This window comes from Schistocerca nitens, chromosome 1, assembly GCF_023898315.1.
Source record: "Schistocerca nitens isolate TAMUIC-IGC-003100 chromosome 1, iqSchNite1.1, whole genome shotgun sequence".
NCBI lineage: Eukaryota > Metazoa > Arthropoda > Insecta > Orthoptera > Acrididae > Schistocerca > Schistocerca nitens.
The window spans coordinates 833,197,858-833,211,178 of NC_064614.1; the positions used below are offsets into that span (position 1 = coordinate 833,197,858).

Genomic DNA, 13,321 nt, shown 5'->3' on the forward strand with positions numbered 1-13,321 from the left:
GTTCAGCTGTATCTTTTACCATTCGGGATTCAGATACATTTTTGGAAGTTTGTGAAACTTTTTGAAACTGGTGAATGGATGGCTTAGGAATGCGCCATGATGAGTGACAGGCAGCCAGAAAATAAAACACAACTTAGAAAGTGCACTTTTAGCTGCTTTACAATGAACCAACCATAGATTTAATTACAGCCACCGAACTGAAATACTCTCTTCATGTCATCTAGTTCATGCTTTATATGATGATTTTTGTCAGGTAGCCATGGATTCAATAAAATCTTATACTTTAGGGAATAATCAATCTTCTTCGTTTCAATATAATTTCCAACATCGGAAATACTGTCTTTTCACCAAAGCATTTGAATCCAGTGGAGGTACTGGCTAGGTCTGTATTTTGCTCCATCAGTACAATTATTGCAATTTTTGACAGATGTTTCAGTTTGACTCACCCTTTTATTATGATATTTCATGGCAGGTAATATATTTTTCGATTTCCTCATTTTCATTTTCGCTTTACATTCATTTATGAGGTACAAAATACTTACGAATATGGTAATTTTTTCACTGTTCATTATGCTTTTACACCTCACAATGCACAACATTCTAAAGAAACCGCATTCAAGCTCCACTACACACTTCAAACACACTGTTGAACTATGGAAGAGTTGAAAGAACTTCATTCACACTCGACATCTTAGCACTGTACAGATCAGCTGCTTTTGGCTACAGCGCCTTACAGAGACTTTCATGGTCAGCTGTGGTGTATATCTGCAGCTGTGATTATGATAATAAATAAATTAAATGAAAGCTGTCGTACAACAGTTACTCTGAGTGGCAGCCACTGTTAGATCTCATAGCCCGTGAGCAGTTGCAACGAGGACGACTTCCTGCTTCTAACAACAAGTAGTGATCAGCGGCACGCAATACAAATGAACATCCCTGCAGCGTAAGAAATAACGCATTATACTACTTTCAATTGGCGCCTGGCAGTTTCTGAACAATTGTTGGAAGATTGAAAGCGAGTTTTTGTCGGGCAGTTTTTTTATTGCACCGAGAGCCATTTGAGGTCCACAAAAATGTGTGTACCTAGTCACGTGAGAACTGGGGGGATGACCTTTCCTTTCCCTAGCAAGCCAACATGTTCGAGACAGAACTCTCACAATGGATTTCTTTCTTGTGGGATCGCCTACAGTCGATCGGCAGATCATTAGCAATATCCGGAGTTTGCTGACAAGCACTTTCTTTTCTTATAAGCTGCACGTTATTCACAAGTACTGAAATCCCGAATATTCTGGCTGTATAGAGATGTAAATTTAATTTGGCACTATCGTCATATCGATACTGTACTATATTAATCGTAAAGGATGAAAGCATTTTTAAGGTTTATGTAGTTTTTTAAATGTTTGTGTTTAACATCTATTTATAACAAAACAGTCCATCTTTTAATGTTGGGAACAGCGAACAATGCATTGTCTGTAGCGAAAACACAACTACGTTGCTCAGCAATGAATTCTTACTTGTTTAAAATATATTGACGTTTATCTGCTTAATATCATAGTCACGTCAATGTTTTTAACTTGTACTGTGTATGGGTACTTAAACAAAAATATCTATGTTGTGCCAAACGCAATGTCAGTTTGTGAAATATCGATATTTGTGTGTCGAAGTTTTTGACTCATTTTGGAAACTAAAAGAAAAATCGAAGTGTACATTCCAGTTGTTTCAGCAAATGTTGCAAGATTTTCTAACTAGAAACACGTATTGTCCGACAACACACTTTCTCTCACTTAGGAGAATCTCTACGTGCCGTCATATAGTGTACTAGCTCTAAGGTGGTTATACAACGGTTTTTGTACATCTTCAAATAATAATATTTTGAATTAATTATCGTTTTTATTCTTTCAGTTCCAACCTCCTAGTGCACTCGTAATAAGGAGATGTAATTCTAGCTTGAGCGAACAATTTTTCTTGTTTCACTACCGATATATATTGTGAAGAAGTATCTCCAAATTCAGTGGATTTTATTTATTACTTTATTATTACATACTGGTGTTCACAAGTCTGTTTGGTATCTGCAGCACAGTTGCAATTATTGCCTTCCAGTATGTCATTCTTCTGTAGATCTCTCGTTTTCGTGCTTCTACAGGACATCGCCGTGGAACTGTTTCAATGTTTGTGTGATGTTCATTTCTTCGATGTATTTATCGGTATTAAAACAAGAACAACTGTTTTCTCAAAGCAGAACCACATTTCCTTATTATGTATCAGGAGGCAAACGTGTCCAATGGTAGAGTTTCGACCACAAAATTACTATCCCCTTGCTCATTTCACACAGAAGTGACCAAAGCATGGGATATAATTAATTTCTTAAAAATGTTGGGATTTACTACATTCAGAAAATTGATAATTTAAATACTGACAAACTTTACACAGGCTTTTAACTATTCCACCATGTCCACACTCCGTAAACACATTTCTGTCCACGACAGAGATATCGATATGACTCTGAGTGGATCCATACACAAATTTGGCAAAATCTCTCCAGTACACAAGCAACCAACAACTACACGCAACAGAAAGGCAAAGTACCACAGATGCTCAATTAATATCATAATCTCGTCTGGCGCTACTAGCACGATTACAGCAGGCTGCACCTCTCATGTTGCATGGCTTCTCTCCACCGCACCCTGCATCAAATAACTTCCGACTCCCCTCGCCAACTGCTCACTTGCTACTACTCACGATAATAATATCTCAGACTCAGAGTTTTTGTATGCACATAGCAGAATCATAGACGCCCAACTTGAAACATACCATTTTACTTTCAGGAAAATAACAGCCATACACTTCTGGAGACTGAAAGAAGTGACAAGTGAGAGAATTATCGCACAATCAGCTTAACAGCTCATGCATACAAATTGTTGACAAGAATAAAATACAAAAGAATGGAAAATAAAATCGAGGATGCGCTACATGACTATCAGATTGGCATTAGGAAAGGCAAAGGCACCAGAGAGGCAATTCTAAACTTGCAGTTGATAATGGAAGCAAGGGCAAAGAAAAATAAACATACGTTCATAGGATTTGTTCATCTGGAAAAAGCGTTTGACAATGTAAAATAGTGAAAGATATTCGAAATTCTGAGAAAAATAAGGGTAAGCTATAGGGCAAGATGGGTAGTATACAATACGTACAAAAGCCAAGAGGGAATAATAAAAGTAAACAGCCAAGAATGAAGTGCTGAAATTAAAAAGAGTGTAAGACAGGGATGTAGTCTTTCGAACCCTACTGTTGAATCTGTAGCTTGAAAACGCAACAATGGAAATAAAAAGATTCAGGGGTGGAATTAAAATTCAAGGTGAAAGGATATCAATGATATGATTTGCTGATTAAATTGGTATCCACAGTGATAGTGAAGAAGAAATACATGATGGGCCGAATGGAATGAATGGTATAATGAGTACAGAATATGGATTGAGAGTAATTTGAAGAAAGACAGAAGTAATGAGAAGCAGCAGGAATTAGAACACAGGGAACTTATCAGGACTGATGGAAATGAAGCCGATGAAGTTAACAAATTCTGAAAGCTAAGCTGCAAAATAACCAATGATGAATGGGGCAAGGAGGACATCAAAAGCAGGCTAGCACCAGCAAAAAGGGCACTCTTGGCCAAGACAAGCCTACAAGTATCAAACATAGGCCTTAGGAAGAAATTTCGGAAAATGGTAGTTTTGAGCACAGCATTAGTAGTAGGCAACAGGTGCACCAGTGCGTTTTGTTAGTGCCTACGTCAGGGGAAGGTATGCACTCGGAGACCAACCTATTGTTCTCCTTTGACTGACAAGTGATTAACCTACTGTTTTCCTTTGACTGACAGGTCCTTCACCTATTGTTCTTCTAAGAGGATCCACTTTGCAGAATAACAGGTTAATGACCTGTCAATCAAAGGAGAACAATAGGTTAATGGCCTGTCAATCAAAGGGGAACAATAGGTTCTCCCCTAAGTGCATGCCTGCCCCTTATGTAGGCAACCCGCACTAACAAAATGCACTGGCGCCGCTGTTGTCCTACTGCTATCGTTGTATGATAGTGAAACATGGACTGTGGGGAAGACCAGAGAAGAAGAGGATTGAAGCATTTCAAATATGGTGCTACTGACGAATGTTGAAAATTAAGTGGACTGATAAGGCAAGGAACGAGGAGTCTCTTCACAGCATGGCTCATTATATCTACAGGGGACTTCAAACGATTTCTCCATGCCACATCGAGTTTCTGCACTGCACTGGGCATGATGTTAGGAGGCTTCCCATGACTTTTGTCACCTCAATGTATGTTGAACATTATGATACAGGTTGTGTGTGTCCTGCTTAACATTTATGAGACATAATCGAGAGATCACTTTCCACATAAATCGATTTTAAAATCGATGTTGATACGTTGATAGTGGTTCAAACGAGTAAAATGTGGGGAAAAAGGTCCCAAAATTTTTATGGTGGAAAAACAGTTACCAAAAAAATGTAGCATCCAAAAGATGTGGTGAGATATCTATGTAACTTCGTACACATACATACCATTGGTGGATAGTAATAAGAATAGCAGATGGACTAAGCAGTTACTGTCCCACGCATAGGCTGCCATTAGCAACACAACACAAAAGGCTGCATTTGGAGTGATGATGTGATCTAGAAGCAAGGACTGCTGATGAAAAGCATCGCACTGTTTTCATCGATGAGACGCGTTTCTGCATTATCCTGGATGGCTCATTGGCATATATGGCGATGACTGCGGAGAGATCTCATTCTTCCAACTTTTGGAGAGGCATAGCAGTTTTATTCCTGACATCATGTATTAAGAGCAGACGGGTATGAAGGCATCTCATGGCTGATAGTGATTGAGGCATGTCGTGTGGTACAATGGTATGTCAAGGGCATGTTACCTTTCATGATGAGCAGACAACAATTTCCACAAAATTTCTAAACATATGAATGATGAAAATGTTATGCCCTACTGACATGAAAACCTGCAGGCGCCTATTGTTGCATAGATGAGAACGACCAGTTGTGTGCCAATAAACATTATTCAGTCTCAGGCAGAACAATGTTATTATATTGTAAATATAGTTACTTGTGATATGCTTTCCACTTAAGACTGCAACCAAATTCGACCCACTGATTTTAAAGAGAGAATGGGTGAGATGTAATCTCAATCCAGTATTGTTTGTTACTATGGTATCTCGGTTTGGATGAATTGTGCTTATGGAAAGAAGAATAAAGCCATGCTGTTCTAAACGATTATCCCAAGCAATGTATTTGCAATCTGTATGGTACTGGCTATAACTGATCAACTAAAGAAACATTACTAAAACAAAAACAATGTACTCCTAACAACGTGGCAACTCAGAAGTTAAAGTAGTAACAAGGAACAGATAAAACTCTTAGTGAAATAATTTTGAGATGTTTTGCTGGGTTAGAACTGTGAGGCCTAACGTTTGCAGGTGGCAGTGACCTGGTTATCCGGTGTGGCGGCTCGCTCATCACCAGACGCTACGTGCTGACCGTCTCACACTGCGTCAACAGCAGGAAGCTCGGCTCCTACAAGCTGTGAGTACTGCTCTCCATACTGACTCCCAGCAACGTGTCGTCAGAGAGAGAGAGAGAGAGAGAGAGAGAGAGAGAGAGAGCAATTTTCCATCCTATACAGGGCTTGCACTGTTAGACATGATGACGTACGGCTAGTCTATGGTGCCTCGTATGCCATCGTTGGTTGGCTAGCCATCATATGGATGATCTGCTTTATGGTAGCGCATCATATAAGCACCATATGGATTCTCTGACTGCTTCAAACGATGGGTATTCTTCTAGTGGGAGGGTTGGACCTGAGGTAAGTACAATCAAGACAGTTCCAGGTGAAATAGCTGACCGTTTATCGATTTTGTATAAATGGCAGACACAAATCCAGCAATAGTCGCTAACCAGTCGGATTCAAGATCAACAAGTTAATATACGGGCAGGGAGCGGCCATATTTCCCCACAAGTGCGATGAAACCCTCTTCACGTTAATGTGAAAACTTCTACGTAATGCTATAGAGAATAAAGCTATACATGCAAAAATCTGTTAGTGGTAGCCCACTATTTTGCATTTTTCGAATGCTCTTGTCATGTTCAACAACTTTGTAAGTGCCTGTGGTAGTGAAGACTGTGAGCTGAGGGTTTCAGAAAAGGGTGGTCAGTTGCAAACGTTTGAAATGCCAATCCATGTCAAAATACACACTTATGTATCCTGGGTGTAAATATTGTCAGCTTACTAAATTAATAATTATCAAAAAAATTGTGCTTGTGTCTTATTAAATACCCATAACGTCAATGACCTGTAAAAATTTGCCCACTGCCTGTGAGTTTTTTCTTGGAACGTTAGTGACGTTGTCATCTGTGAGTGATAGCTCTTGAAGCCTCCATCACCGTCTGTCAGGACAAGTCTGGCCGGTCCATATGTAATTCTACCAGTATTAGACCTAGAGCTGTTTCAGTCGATAATAAGATGCCAGTCTTGTGCCAAACCCTGGGCGTATGCCTAGTAACAGTATGCAATCCATCTGTGTAATTTTGTTTGATAGCCGAGGCATCATACAGACAAAAGTTGCATGTTACATGGTCCAAAAAACACAACCAGAAAAAGTTACTTACAAGGGAACCTCCCCATCGCACCCCCCCTCAGATTAAGTTATAAGTGGGACAGTGGATAGGCCTTGAAAAACTGTACACAGATCAATCGAGAAAACAGGAAGAAGTTGTGTGGAACTGTGAAAAAAATTAGCCAAATATACAAACTGTGTAGTCCATGTGCAACATAGGCAACATCAAGGAGACTGTGAGTTCAGCAACGCCGTGGTCCCGTGGTTAGCGTGAGCAGCTGCGAAACGGGAGGTCCTTGGTTCAAGTCTGCCCTCGAGTGAAAAGTTTACTTTCTTTATTTTCGCAAAGTTATGATCTGTCCGTTCGTTCATTGACGTCTCTGTTCACTGTCTGTGTTTTGCGACCGCACCGCAAAACCGTGCGATTAGTAGACGAAAGGACGTGCCTCTCCAATGGGAACCGAAAACATTTGATCGCAAGGTCATAGGTCAACCGATTCGTCCACAGGAAAACAGGTCTGATATATTCTATACGACAATGGTGATGGCATGTGCGTCACATGACAGGAATATGTTGTCGGCCCACCTAACCTGTACACTTGGCGAATGGGTAAAATGATTCTTCTACCTTCCCCGATTTAGGTTTTCTTGTGGATGTGATAATCACTCCCAAAAAAGTGATGAAAACATAAAAGTTTGTCACATAAACTGCAACAAATGAATGCAACAGTTTCACAGTCGCACAGTTATCCCTGTGCTCTGTCAAAACATATGTTTTTAACGTTTTCAAATTTTTCCGAGTGTAGACCGCCAAATCCTGCATATGTCCAAGCAAATTTGAACATGTCCTCGAATTTTGGAGAGCGAAGTTGATTATGTGTGAGTGCCTGAACTTTGATAATTGTCTGAAAATAAAAAAAATAAACTTTTCACTCGAGGGAAGACTTGAACCGGACATCTCATTCCGGAGCTGCTCACACTAACCACGAGACCACGGCGCTCCTGAGTTAATATTGTCCTTGATGTTGCCTATCTTACTCATGGACTACTCAGTTTGTATATTTTGCTTATTTTTTTCATAGTACCATACAACTTCTTCCTGTTTTCTCGATTGATCTGTGTTCAGTTTTTCAAGGCCTATCCACTGTGCCAACTTATAACTAAATCTGAGGGGGGTGCGATGGGGAGGTTACCTTGTTAGAAGACATGTTTAATAATATATTGTAACCTCATTTATTACCGTTCATGTCCTGTTGAGGTGATTCCTTAATATCATCTTGTAACACTTATATAAAACTTGCTGATTCATAAATCTGAAATTTGTGAGTATTATACATCAAAGTTAGTAAGTAAATCATTAAAAAAAAAAAAAGGGAGCTTTGTGCACCACCAATGACGGAGGTAGCTATAAAGATACTCTTAAAAAGACTTCATGAGACTACACAAAGATATTTTTCAGCGATGTCACTAAGAGGTTAACATATAAATAAGGCCAAATCTTCAGAAATTCCTGTGCAGTATGACATGCTTTAAGGAATTCTGCAATCGATGTGTTGCAACCTGCCGGCCGCGGTGGTCATGCGGTTCTAGGCACTCAGTCCGGAACCGCGCGACTGCTACGGTCGCAGGTTCGAATCCTGCCTCGGGCATGGATGTGTGTGATGTCCTTAGGTTGGTTAGGTTTAAGTAGTTCTAAGTTCTAGGGGACTGATGACCATAGATGTTAAGTCCCATAGTGCTCAGAGCCATTTGAACCATTTTTTTGTTGCAACCTTTACATACACACATACTACTAGCATATTGTTCTTGTCCGTTTGTAAGTAGATGTTGTGCCTGTCATTTAACGCAGAAAACAAAAACATTGTCGTGCATATTTCCCTTTCAGAAATTTATTTAAAAATAGCGTAGGGAACGGAAACCAATTTGGTCATCCAGATTTGAGAATCTACGTTCCTATAACCAAGTAACCACAAAGGTATTACGTGGCATTGCTAAGAAATTCGTAGGTTATATAGCACTTGCCATACGAGCGAATCAGTCCCCATGACTAATAAATTTTTAACCAAAAACCTATCTGTAAGAGACAAGAGAAAATCGAAAAGAACTCAAAGATAATAGGTTTCTTTTGAGAAATAGTATACAGGCGCCACCATTAACAGCAAGCGAATTTGATATCTAGCAGTAAGATAACGAAACGGAGGACGTTCGTATCTGGTGTTTCGCTCTGAATGATGGCAGCGACTGATGTTTTCTTCTCCGTGCCAGACTGAGCGTGCGCCTGGGCGAGTGGGACCAGCGCACGGACGTGGACTGCGACGGCGACTTCTGCGCGCCGCCGGCCGAGGACTACGGCGTCGAGGAGGCCATCCCGCACCCGCACTACGAGCCGCTGTCCTCCAGAAACGCCTCCAACGACATTGCGCTGCTCAGACTCGACCGCAACGTCCCCAATTCTCGTGAGTGTGCCACTCTCTGCTGCTCTTTACCACAATTATGTAGCTGTACTGCCGAGCAGAAGAATACAATGTTTCGTATAACACGAGTACAGTGTGTCAGGGATAAAAGCTGCGCCACGCCCGTTGTCAGTAGTTTCTGCAAAAACAGATAAACCCTGAAGTGACTATCGTGCCAAATTAGAATACTCAGTCGACCAGCCTAATACACATACGTCTCAAACCACTCAATGTTTGCAATAATAACCAAAACAATGTATTTCTATTGTGTTATCACACTATTGACGATGAGTCAGGGAACAGTATTGGCCAGACCTCAAAATGTGCAGAACATGCAATTGTATCAATACAATTTTACTTTTGCAGTGTCAGAACATACTAAAAAATAATGCAAGTGTCACCTATATCTGCGGAACAAATACAGAGGGTGAAGAAAAATAAGAAAACACCAAAAACACATTATCATGACAAAACAGGGTAGGAAGACTGTTGGTTTTAAAAACAGCTTCCAGTTGTCTCCGTATGGGTCCTGTATGGTTTTCAAGAGAACCTCATATCACCCTTCGTGCAAAACTGGCAAGCTGCATGGAGGTGGACAGCGATGATGCAATCTTCTCTCCAAAGCAGAGCATAAAGGCTGAATAGTATTGAGATCTGATGACTGTGGTGACCAGGAGGGATATGACTTTCATCCTTGTGCTCACAAAAAACTCTGGCTGAAGCGAGCTGTTCGAGCAGGCGCCCTGTAGTCCTGCAAAACATAATCTCTGTTGGTGAACAAACATTATAACATAGCATTGACCTGATCACCCAAAACGGCCACATAATCCTCGGCAGTGTGACCCTTCACAGTGCCCGTTGGGCCATCGTATGGCTGCCCAAATCATCATCGAAACCCCAGCATGTTTCACTCTTGGGGTGTAAACTGAGCCACAAGCTGGAAACGATGTGCAACAGGACTCGTCCGACCAAATGACGTTCTACCATAGTCCAGGTTCTATGGATTTGGCACCACGGTTTCCTGTTAACGGCATTTGCATAGATCATTCGCAGTTTTTGAATGGCAGCTCGAACTGCAATTTCCCGTTTATGCAACTCTCTTCGTGTTATTTTTTTATGTTGACATGGTTCGTGAGCGCAGCATTAAGTTCTGCAGTGATTTTTTCAGTTGTCGCACTCTTATTTTTCGTCACAAACGTCTCCAACGGCCGCCCGTCACGATCACTCGGCGCACACTTTCGTCCGAGTTGTAACTTAGCGGATGATGTTTTTAAGCTCTCCCTGTATGCGGTGTAAATCGTCAGTTTCAAACTCAAAACACTTCCGCTCTCCTGGTAATGGAAGCACTCACCGTACGAGAACCAGTAATATGTCACGTTCTAATTCGCTTAGGTCAAACCTAATGCACTCAGAACTACACACAACACTATTCTGACGATGGCTGACACTTGCAGCTTATTGAGAAAATTGCACAGATCCAGATGTACATCTACGTCATGGTCAAATAGAACAAAGCAACAGTCCGCAGCTCGTGGTCGTGCGGTAGCGTTCTCGCTTCCCACGCCCGGGTTTCCGGGTTCGATTCCCGGCGGGGTCAGGGATTTTCTCTGCCTCGTGATGACAGGGTGTTGTGTGATGTCCTTAGGTTAGTTAGGTTTAAGTAGTTCTAAGTTCTAGGGGACTGATGACCATAGATGTTAAGTCCCATAGTGCTCAGAGCCATTTGAACCATTTGAACAAAGCAACAGCAGGCTTGGTCAGCATCTGCTCCTGTGTTCAAGCATGCATTTCTCGTGGTGTTCCCCTGTTATTGTCCAGCCCTTCTGCATTTATATAGTTTCTATGGTTACATATATTCAAATGAATAAACAAGTATGCAGTAACGCCGTAAAATTCTTTCTTCGCAATTCATTACCAGTCCAAATCAGTCAACCTGAGTAAAGGATTTTAAAAAGTCTTCTTCCTTTATTACACCATTAAAGATGAGAGCAGATGAATTGAGGCATAACTATACCTGAAGGTTATTTGCGCGAAGGAAGTTGCAAAACTGTTCATTGTGACCAATTTTGTGTGTGCAAGGCTGGCTATGCTTTTAATTTTGTTTGTTTACGGTTGGAACAATGATTATGATGTCGATAATCCACTGGGCCTCAGTAGCTTTCGTTTCCATCTTTCTTTTTATTTTTTAATTTGTAAAAATTGGCAGTCATGTTAAGTCCTAACACCTTTTCCTGCTTACTAAGCTGTATTGATAAATTTTAGAATTGTCGTATACATTAAGGATGTCATATTTGCTAATAATTTATTCTCAATCTTGTTATAATCGATTTTATAAGAGACCCGTTTCTTTAAATTCCAGCTTTCATTAGAACAATATGCTTGCCGATTACTCCTGCGATGAGGCAAGCAACATTCGTCGGGAAGAATCTTGTTTTGGCTGGATGGGGTAGAACCGAAAAAGGTAAGCCTCTCCACGTGTGAACTGCTTTCAAAAATGTATTCTCAATATTGAAACAATATTATTGTGTAGATTCTTCTTGGTGAACCTCGACGTTCTTATTTTCGGGTAGCTAAGATAATCATCACCCACAAACGTCATTTCTTGATTGAAAGAATAAAGAAACCCACATACTGTGTGTCGCCGATTTGAAGATCGGTAACAATGTCACAAATTTTAAAACGATTCTCATTTTTCTCTTCTCTCTCTTTTCCCCATTGATACCACCATTAAAAATAAAGTGGGCATCTTAAACATTCCTAAGCTATTATTGTCAACGTACAGCAAACAGCAAGCTACTTCTTAGTTTATTTTGTGTCAAAAATGTAAAGCTTAATCGTAGATAGCCGTGATGGTGGTTGGTTGTTCACTGACACTCTTTTTCTTACTTTTATCCATTCAGCATAATTCCTGATCAATTTTATTGATCCTGGTTTGAAAAATCCAGTTGTGCAGCCATCTTAAAACGAAGTCTTATATTATGACGACCACTGTTTGACATAACAGGCTTTATGGTGGTGAAATAGATGCAAATAATCTGTGATCGATCTTTTCAAGTGTTCCATACATATTAACATCAAATGCCTGATGTGACAGCTCTCACTTCTTCAAAAGTTTCATAAATTATTTTAAAATAGTGCATGATTAAATTCTGCCTCTTTTCAGATAGGATATCTTTTCTCATAGGTAATATTACAGCTGTTAAGGAATTTATATTCTATAAAATCAGATACTTAGAAGATTTAATCGGCCTTTAAAAGTATTTCGTTTCATATTTTCATAGGTTGAGGATCATAGATGTGTTCTGAATCATAATTCAGTTGTCTCGAAGTCGCTGAAGATAATTTTTCGAGCTACCGTTAAATTTCTTGTTTTTCATAACTTGAAAGACACAATTCAGTAACCTGGTCGGTCTTCCCTCTCGTATTATACGTAAATTTGACTTGTTACCTTTGTCAGGTCAAATAACATAACACACATCGGTATCCTACAAGAGAAAATAATGAAGGACCAGACTCTGGCCACAACATACAAGCTGTAGATTGTCTGCATCAGGACGCTGTTGTCTAACAAGGCTGGGTGGATCAAATGCTTAGAAGATCTGCCTATGTGGTTTTGCAAATCTGAAGTCCAATTACACCTACCACACCTGTCAGACTTACCTGATGTGCCCACAGGTCATCCCAAAGCACGTTGCACACCAGCCTGCGAGTTCTGAGTACGAAAGTACTACGAAAATAATACTCCTGGGGAGTGGTTACCCTCGTAAACAAACCACAGACAAATCTGTTAATACCCTGATGCATTGACGAGGCCCATTGTCCTCCAATTTCATGAATGTACATTCGTTACAGCGGTGGCACTAAGCTCCAGCTGCTTCGATTAGAAGTCGCAGTGCACTCACGAAAGTAACGTTTACTCTCGGGTCGACATTAATGATATGTAAGACAAGTTACTTCCACTAGAACGCACATTAAAAATCTGCCCTCATTCTAATGTTTGAAACTGTACCTGCCACGCGAGTCTTGCTAGCACCCACTGCCAGGGTGATTTTTTTTTTATATAACTGCTGTTACGTAATATTTGCGGCAGTTCCCAAAAGATGTTGCTTGACGAATTTAGTCTAATTTTAAATCACCAAGAACACACGCCACTTGGCCTGCTTAAGACTATTTTATTGACTTTACTTAGCAGCTAACCCAGAATCATTACATCTTTGCTACCAAAGAATAAACAAAAAAA

General features: G+C 40.3%; 1 protein-coding gene across 1 annotated transcript in view; it reads left to right on the forward strand.

The window, feature by feature from the left end:
* The window catches only part of LOC126262997 (CLIP domain-containing serine protease HP8-like), a 74,643-nt gene that overhangs the window by 41,602 nt on the left and 19,720 nt on the right, over positions 1-13,321 (forward strand). Inside the window, exons 4-6 of the mRNA XM_049959958.1 lie at positions 5,492-5,597; positions 8,894-9,084; positions 11,441-11,542. Coding sequence (XP_049815915.1) covers positions 5,492-5,597; positions 8,894-9,084; positions 11,441-11,542 — 399 coding nt within the window. The remainder of the gene's footprint in view (positions 1-5,491; positions 5,598-8,893; positions 9,085-11,440; positions 11,543-13,321) is intronic.